Source organism: Lipomyces chichibuensis, assembly GCF_038497645.1.
Source record: "Lipomyces chichibuensis strain CBS 12929 unplaced genomic scaffold V1513scaffold_12, whole genome shotgun sequence".
In the NCBI taxonomy this organism is placed as follows: domain Eukaryota; kingdom Fungi; phylum Ascomycota; class Lipomycetes; order Lipomycetales; family Lipomycetaceae; genus Lipomyces; species Lipomyces chichibuensis.
Genome location: NW_027117464.1, coordinates 1 through 8297, shown reverse-complemented (window position 1 = coordinate 8297; position 8297 = coordinate 1). Strand labels below are relative to the sequence as shown.

The 8297-nt window shown below is 48.5% G+C and overlaps 4 protein-coding genes across 4 annotated transcripts; 2 read left to right on the top strand and 2 right to left on the bottom strand.

Moving 5' to 3' along the window:
* Positions 1 to 2914: 2914 nt before the first annotated feature.
* On the top strand, positions 2915 to 3774 carry V1513DRAFT_431070 (uncharacterized protein; the record flags this gene model as incomplete). Its single annotated transcript, XM_066896369.1, has 3 exons — positions 2915 to 3039; positions 3100 to 3124; positions 3160 to 3774. The coding sequence occupies 3 exons, from the start codon at positions 2915 to 2917 to the stop codon at positions 3772 to 3774; spliced, it is 765 nt and encodes a 254-aa protein (XP_066753961.1).
* Positions 3775 to 3959: 185 nt separating this feature from the next.
* On the bottom strand, positions 3960 to 4788 carry V1513DRAFT_484399 (Alpha/Beta hydrolase protein; the record flags this gene model as incomplete). Its single annotated transcript, XM_066900443.1, has 2 exons — positions 4278 to 4788; positions 3960 to 4224 (listed from the first exon to the last, which is right to left on the bottom strand). The coding sequence occupies exons 1-2, from the start codon at positions 4514 to 4516 to the stop codon at positions 3960 to 3962; spliced, it is 504 nt and encodes a 167-aa protein (XP_066753960.1). The 5' UTR covers positions 4517 to 4788.
* Positions 4789 to 4893: 105 nt separating this feature from the next.
* V1513DRAFT_38825 (uncharacterized protein) lies at positions 4894 to 6377 on the top strand. The gene is made up of 2 exons (XM_066895282.1): positions 4894 to 5804; positions 5867 to 6377. Exons 1-2 carry the CDS (start codon positions 5271 to 5273, stop codon positions 6326 to 6328), a joined length of 996 nt encoding a protein of 331 aa, XP_066753959.1. The 5' UTR covers positions 4894 to 5270; the 3' UTR covers positions 6329 to 6377.
* On the bottom strand, positions 6346 to 7398 carry V1513DRAFT_38810 (uncharacterized protein). Its single transcript, XM_066895281.1, has 2 exons — positions 6919 to 7398; positions 6346 to 6860 (listed from the first exon to the last, which is right to left on the bottom strand). Exons 1-2 carry the CDS (start codon positions 7119 to 7121, stop codon positions 6737 to 6739), a joined length of 327 nt encoding a protein of 108 aa, XP_066753958.1. The 5' UTR covers positions 7122 to 7398; the 3' UTR covers positions 6346 to 6736.
* Between the last annotated feature and the right edge of the window lie 899 nt (positions 7399 to 8297).

Genomic DNA, 8297 nt, shown 5'->3' with positions numbered 1-8297 from the left:
GCGGTCGTGTGCGGGGGCGGTTGGTGTTCTTTGTGCCCCCCAGGCAACCGCCCGTAATTTCCCAACACATCAAACAAAAAATAAAACACCGCCCCCCCCCCCCCCTCCCCCTTCCCTCTTTGTTCCCGCCAATTTAGTACTGTATCCGAGATCTATCGCCACTCTCACCTCCCTCAGATCTGCCTACTGTCAGGAACTCGTCCCTGAGGGTATCGTACTGGCCAGGGCTACTTACTGCCCGTGGCCTCCGCCGGAACGGTCACTCGGACAGGCCCTTCCGCTCGGAGGCTCGAGTGCTTTGCTTTTGGTTCTTTGTAATGCGTTGACTTTTTGTTACGTAATCCACCCATCCATTTAAAATAGGCGTCCATGGATAAGGCGCTTACGTGACCTCGTCGAATACCTTAACCCGCTCGTCAGTATCGCTGACGCCCATATTTCCCACGATACCGTCCGCAGTCGAATTCTAGAAGTCTATAATACAAATAAGGCGCGTGTGGTGGCAGGAGTTGAGGGCAAGATCCATATAGCGTTTGACGGCTGGCGTGTTGGATAGAGTTTTTTCTTCTAGATCGTGTGGAGGACAACAGAGTTTGTGGCGCAAACTCTGGATGCCGAAGTGGCTGAGAATATGCCAAATCTGGATTAATTGGCATGACCATATCCGGCTGTTCTCTTGTCGCCGTGGTTTCTTGTAGTTTCTTGTCGCCTATTTTGTTTCTTCGGTTTGTCCTCGGTTGCGTCTTCCTCGGTTTGTTCTCGGTTGCGTCTTCTTCCCGTTGCTTTTTTTTTGTTTGTCTTTTCCCGTAGTGTGGCACACTGTGCCCGTTTGTCTTCTTTGCCCTTGTGTGGCCATTCAAGTACAAATAGAGGGGGTCTGTCTCACTTGTCCTCGGAGCAGGTTTTCAAGTCAATAGAGAGAGTTTCTAACGTCTATGGAGTCCACAAGCGTCGACAATGTCGACACCTTCCTGTCATGCATCCCGCTGGCTATCGCACAACAAGAAATGGGTACGCAATTTTATCAGAAGACATCCTGAGTTGAAGTCAAAGTACTCCCGGAGATATGACCGTCAACGGGCAAAGACAGAGGATCCCGAGATTATTACGAAATGGTTCGATCTCGTACGTAATACTATTCAGATGTATGGGATTACTGGCGACGATATCTACAACTTTGACAAAACGGGCCTCCAAATGGGTGTTATAGGAACTGCAAAGATTGTCACTTCTGCCGAAAGAGAAGGGAGGGCGTTTCTGAATCAGCCAGGGAATCTTGAGTGGGTCACTCTTGTTGAAGCGGTCAATTCCTCTGGATGGAATGTACCACCTATGGTTATCTTTCAAGGCAAGGTGTTCCAAACACCTTGGTTTAGTGATATTCCACACGATTGGTCAATAGCGGTGAGTAGTAACGGTTGGATCACGAATGAGCTAGGCCTTCAATGGCTTCGAGAAGTCTTCGACAAGTGCACACTGGGCTCGCACAAAGGGAAAATATCGGTTACTGATTTTGGGCGGACACGGAAGCCATATTACATCAGAGTTTGATCAGTATTGTACAGAGAACTCTATTATTCCACTATATATGCCAGCTCATTCGTCACATCTACTTCAACCGCTCGATGTGGGCTGTTTCGCGCCTCTACAGCGAGCGTACTGTCGCCAAGTTGAAGAGAGTACGAGGGCTGGTACAATTTTATCACATCGACAAGTTGAATTTTCTACGTCTATATCAAATGGCCGATTGTACTCTGTAGTCTCGAAATATGCCCACATCCACTCAGTAGCTGGCGCCCCTCTTTTGCGAGCTTGAATCGTGCAACTATCTTCCGAGATAATGGAAGAACTGGAATCCACGGTTACTGGGCTTGTAGGATCGTGAGAAATTGATTGAGAAGGAAGGGTTTCGCAATCTGGACTATTAGCGATGCCAAAAGTCAATTCATCCGAGGGGACAGAATCGGGGGCCACAGGTAATTCCTGTATACGATCTTCGAATGAAGCTTCTTCATCACTTCTGTCATTCAGAAGACGGTAATTCAGGCGTCTCTGGCGGCTGGGTCGAGGGCTAACGTCCATATTTGTTGCTGAAACAAGCAAAAAATCAGCGATTTGAATTTGGAATTTGGGCAGTCCAGTTAGAGTCAGCAGATGTCTATCTAGGAAGGGGGATATGGCGGGTCAAGTGATTTTTATTGGTGCGCATACGATATAGGAGGCAGATCCCGCCGATATAGTGTCGGCAGGCTCTAATCTGCCGATAAAATTACGAATAAATATCGGCAGACCTTTTATTTCGCCGATATAGTATTCGTAGCCTAAAAAGTCGCCGATATCGTATAGCCAACAGCCCTAGCTACACCTAAACCAGACTGGTGGGAAACTTTGTTACGATCAAGAGCACATATTCCGTTCATAGTCCAAACGGCTTGGGAGGAGACGGTTCAGGGACCTAGTCACCTAGTCAGGACACCTAACCCTCAAACTGACCCGTGTGGGCTGAATTTCCGTGTGACATAAGCCTAAAGTAGTTTAGCGGCGTTCCGCAAATCCGCAGTGCCGGCCCGTGCGGCTCAATCTTGAGAACCGATTTGTCCTCGATCTACCGTTTTCCTATCATCAGCCCAAGTGATCTTTGCGCAGTCCGATTCCAAATTCCAGAAATTGGCCAGCCGGTTCTAGATTTCCGTACCTTGTCCCTGTACATCCGTAGTGGCTCCGAAGCACAAATAACACTTGAACATCCCGTGCTGTCATCTGATATTGTTAAACTTGATCGGCGCGATCGATCGACATGGAATGCTGCTGCCGCAGCGTGTGATCAACTTGCACAATATGCATATAATCGGCCTGCGCAGACAAGTGCAACGAGAACACCTGAGCTCTATGGGAACAATACCACAGCACTCCTATGGCACATTCTGAATTACTGGCCGCTGTGAGGCGTCCTCTATCTCCTGATAGCCAAACAGAAATACCGGCAAGTCGAGAGGAATACGAATACGTGCAACAGATCCTCGAAGAAGAGGATGTGAAGTATATGCATATGATTTTCGAGCATGTAATAGCGTATAGGCTGCTAACACAAATCTACAGATATCCTAGACTTCAGTATGATGGGGTGCGAGGTGTCGCCATCGTGGTCGCTGCTCCTAGCCCCCTTCATGGAAATATGGTGGTGAGCTGACTACCAGCATCCTTGAAGCAGTCGGTAATCTACCAGGACTCGATTCAAGCATTAAAGGTCGCCTTCGTTCTGCATCCGAAATGTCCAATACGAGGGACACAGGTGGCAAATTGACAACTGGTGCCTTGCGGTACCGCGGTGTGACATACCGAAGCCTTCGAGCTGCAATTTCATTTTCAGTTTGTGCTCTGCACTGCCGCATTGGAATTACAATGTGTATAAATGAGGGGGACCGCGGAACTAGAGCGCCAATCCAATACTATTCGACAGCACAGGAGAGGGACACTGCCGTACAGCAAGCAGGGCATCGGCTCAGGATTGAACTACGCAACAATCCATACGGGCCACTTATTTCAAATGGGTTCACATGGTACGGTAGTGTTCGGCGAGTCGTCGTAGAGGCTTTCTGCAAGGAGGACGACGAATGCCCGCCTGATACTCTCCTCGAACCCAAGCAGTCTTTCGCATTTGTGGAGCATGGCCAATTTGTTGGAGGCGCCGTTCCATCAAATCTGGCGCAACTGAGGCTTAAGGACTGTATCCCCAGCCATGTTTTATGTGGCAATGCATGTAAATTTCTTTAGTCGAGAATGGTTTGAAGAGAGCTTTGGCCATTCCATGTGGGAGACCGCTCTTGACCGGATCCAGAAGACGTTTGTACGCCTCCGCACCTGGAGGGATAAATATCGGATCATTCTTGCCCCAAACTGCGAGCACCTTAGACTTGCGGAAACACTCCTGGAATTTCGGATACAGTTTCAGATTATTCTTATAATCCCGGAAAAGATCCAGTTGCCACATCCGAATTTCCAGGACGCTGTAAAAGCGCGTAGTCGAGCGTATGGGACTCCGGCGCGATGGAGGAGGGCTCTCGGGTCCCTTCTTCATACTGCCACTTCGTGGCTTCGTAGCTCAACAGAGCTGCGCCCAGCTTCTCTCTATCGGCGGGAGTGTTATCGCTTGCCCAAAATTGCTTAATTGGATCCCAGAACTCGCCCAGGCCGGTTGGCGCGCCGTAGTCGAAGATGGCAAACCTTGAGAGAGAAAGAGCGTCGACAAAACCGATGATTGCGGAACCTGGTCGAACGTGTATTCAAAGGCCAGGGTCGACGGAACGGAGCTGAAGCCGAATCCGGGCAGATCTGGGGCGATGACATGGTACTTGGAAGCTAATATGGGAATCAAGTTCCGGTACTGGTGCGACGACGAAGGAAAACCATGAAGGAGGAGGATAACCAGTGCATTAGAAGGGCCTGATTCCCGGTAGAAGACGTTGATCTTGGATGGGAGTTCGACGTGCTTGATCTGTACCTGAGGTAGACTCATGTTGAGTGTTGACTTATTACGGCTGACGGATATGGACGGTCATGAACCGAAGCAGATAGATCGCGTCCGCCGTAAGAGAAGCATCGTCATACTATTTATAGTGAGATTGACAGACAGGCGCGGTGACCATTCCTCGCTTAATACTAGCTAGTGGCCTCAGTCCCGAGCAAACTGCGTCTAGTACCGATTTCCCTGTCCTGCCTGGAGTCCATTGCATCATCGTGACTGATTTGATGTCCAAAAAGCAATTTGTAATCGTCATGCAGAAAATCTGTGGACTAGCTCATGACGTCTCAAAGTGTGCACGTGCATTTCAGGCCGGCAGACACGACTGATGATCAGTGAGGGGAGCGGCCGCGATTTTGAGTTTCGGTATTCGGTCGGGCGATTTTTTCTGGACTTCTGATTGCCTATTCAGGTAAGGTCCAAGTACGGGTCTTGGCACCTCCCTTGTGATTGGCAAATTGAGTCATCCGCCGGTTCTTCCGACGTACCATAGGATTCATTGTTTGCGCCGCACGTTATGCACTGAGGTAGTCCGGGGCATCCTTTCCTTTCATGCCTTCGCATTGTGACTTCCGTTCCCCGTATATTTGGCGACGGTGTCGGTATCATTCTTCCCTTTTGCTGCGCTATAGCACCATCCGTTCTGCATAAAGTCACCGAATATTTCAACGCACTATCTCGACCTTCAATCGAATCGAATCATTTCACTCATCTCCAACCGCTAGATCGTATCCGAAGACGCTTCGTCATGCCTAAGCTCATCGTTGTCGTCGGAGCCACCGGTGGTCAGGGCGGATCCGTGGTATCAGCATTTCTCAAGGACAAGAACTTCAAGATACGGGGAATTACTCGTAACCCGGATGGCGAGGTAGCAAAAGGCTTGACTGCTAGGGGAGTTGAAATGGTGCGAGCCGACTTGAATGACAAGGCCAGTCTGGTGAAAGCTTTCGAAGGCGCTTATGCTATCTTCGCAGTTACCGACTTCTCCGAGCCCTTCATAAAAACGGACGCTGAAGAAGCAGCCGAGGTCGAGTACCAGCAGGGCGTCAACATGGCTGTCGCGGCATCCAAGACGGCTGGTTTGCAGCACTATCTTTGGAGCACGCTTCCATACAGCCATAAGCTATCCCAGGGCAAGCTGACTGTCCCTCATTTTGATGGAAAGGCCAGGGTCGATGAGTTTATCAAGAAGGACGCACAACTCTTGTCCAAGACGACATTCCTTTACTACACCTTTTATGCCTCCAATCTGTTCATTCCGAACTTCAACCCGATTTTCATCGTAAGTGTATTTTGCTCATTCGGTCTCTATGTAAATGACGACTCTCGCTTACATACTCCCAGAAGGGCGCCGGAAAATATGTCTTACTCAACCCTGGAAATCCAGAGAAAACCCCGATCGCATCTCTCGGCGACCATCGCACCAATGTAGGAATTTTTGCTTACTCAGTTCTAGCGAATCCACCTAAAGTCGGTGGAACATACGTCAAGTGCAGCGCCGAGGATTTCCCGACCATGAATGCCTATTTCGCCCAATGGGGCAGTGGCAGCGGACTAGTGGCAAGTTCCCAATCCACCTCCGTCTTGCAGATCTCGATCGAACAGTACAAGGCTTTGTGGCCGAAATGGGGCGACGAAATGGGGATAATGATGATTTATTGGGAACTTTTGGGCAACAACAGCTGGGATCCGCCGCCTGGAGACAAGATGATGAATGCGTACGAGTTGATGACTGAGTCGGCTAAGAAGGAGTTAGTCACAACGGAGGAGGCTTTCAAGTCACTTGATTGGGCTCCGCTCTTCTAAGCCACTTGGGACATATGACTGTGTCATGAATTATGGCGTGAATATCAGATTATGTCTTTAATACGGCAGTGTGTGGACCATAGCATGATTGCACCCATTCATTTGCATGCCGACTCATATTTTCTACCTCTGCTGTGACGTCGATTTCTCATACAAACTAGAGGGGTTATGAAACCGTGGTGATTCCTTAAAACATACCAGAACACAGAATTTAACATGGCAACCATCAAGCCACGAGTCCTTGTCATGACGAAGGCCAGCATAGGTGTCACTGGATCCGACCTCCATGGCCACCACGACTGAGGGCCCGAAATCCATATTGTTAAACTTGAATACTCCATCTGACTGAGCGTAGGTACCATAAGGTATCTTCTCCATGACAGATCCACTATCCACAAAAATAGAGAGTTATGCCTCAATGCTGTTCATGATTTCGCGTCTGAGTTCTGCTGCGGCAACTTCATGAAGATCTCTCGGGACAGTGACCACAGTTGCTACATGGAGGAGACTATTATACGACAAGTACGGATATCTACAACGTAGAACGTAGTTAGCAAGTCCGAATCAACAATGCATATCTAAGTCAATACCTCTGATCCTCCGAAATGCCTGTCTCCGACTTTATATTTGTCCAGCTTTCCTCCAATTCCAAATACTGAGAATAGTTCAACGGAATATCTAATCTCTGTTCTGGTGGATTGTTCTTCAAAAGGCTAATCGCCTTGCAATGGTCAGAAAGTTCGTTCTCTCTTTGCCCCTGAGACTTTTCCATCGACACGCGCATTTTAGTCATACTTGAGATATTTTTTGCCGACGTAGCCGATTCAGGGCAACTGTCCAACTTAAAACGCTTTTTTTCGCGATGATTATTCAGACGGGAGTAGGACTACTTTGTCGATCCGTGAGCACTCTGTTCCGCGTGGTTGGTCGATCTCGTCTGCGAACGCAATCGGCGACTTCGTGTGAGAGGCTAGGCCTTGGCGGAGTCTCGGGACTTGCTCTCGTACAAGTCCCTCGATAAGTGAACCCTGTAGTGCCGCGGGAGGCTATGCCAGAGTGCGGCTCAGCTGTGCCGTCACATCCCCTGATTGGCCATGGCCATGGCGTCCCTTGTCCCCTGAGTCCGTAGCTCCAGTTCTTTTCCGTCTTTTTTCTTCTCTTTTTTTCTTTTCTTCCTTTTCTTTTAACGAATCATTCTTGTATTTATTGGACACCTAGTTTCCGAAATAGCATTAGGTTACCCGTCACATTAGGATTCGTTCATTCTTACTCACGGTCCAAGCGAGAGAGCTTGAAGGTTTTATTTTGGAAAAAGGATACGAATACATAGAAATCCGCAAAATGAGTCACCAGTTGCCTGACGAGGTACTGCGCCAGGTGACAGAGATGTTACAGGCGCAACAGCAGCAGCACGAGGCCAGAATAGCTGAATTGCTTCAACAACAGAAGAGCGAGATACGGGGCGGACCCTTAATTCCGTATCTGCCTGTCGCATATGTCGAGCGTCCCATTATATAAATTCTTCTAATTAACTTACTAATTTTTAATTATAATTGTCCTCTCTATTTTTTTTTCCGCTGCTGATGTTGCAACCGTCACCCCAATCGCGGCGTGATATGGTTGGTCTGACGTTTGATCATCACTGACCATCGATTCTACGGTGGGCATAAAACCCTGACCCTAGATCCAACCCCAATTTTACCAACTTCTCTTAGCCTTATCTTAAAGCATTTTCTGTCGTTGAAGTACCCTAAACATACTTGCGGAAAGACCTTGTGTGCAGGAATTGTTTTGTCTGATTGCGATTTTTGGCAGCCGAAAAGAAAATATTATGTCCGTATTCGGCTGGTCAATAACAGAGACACTGTTGCTACTGTGGCTGTATCAACACCAGGAATTTAGCGTATTCAGAGTTAGCTTCAGTTTTTGGCGCGGCTACGCAGCGAAAACGCGCATCTATGCCTCTACA

What these genes read in the sequence shown, in the direction of transcription:
- V1513DRAFT_38810 (XM_066895281.1), bottom strand. Translation starts at nt 7,121, where the DNA reads ATGACTAAAATGCGCGTGTCGATGGAAAAGTCTCAGGGGCAAAGAGAG. An exon ending in GGCATTTCGGAGGATCAGAG is followed by an intron (nt 6,861 to 6,918) that starts GTATTGACTTAG and finishes TCTACGTTGTAG; the next exon opens with ATATCCGTACTTGTCGTATA.
- V1513DRAFT_38825 (XM_066895282.1), top strand. Translation starts at nt 5,271, where the DNA reads ATGCCTAAGCTCATCGTTGTCGTCGGAGCCACCGGTGGTCAGGGCGGA. An exon ending in ACTTCAACCCGATTTTCATC is followed by an intron (nt 5,805 to 5,866) that starts GTAAGTGTATTT and finishes ACATACTCCCAG; the next exon opens with AAGGGCGCCGGAAAATATGT.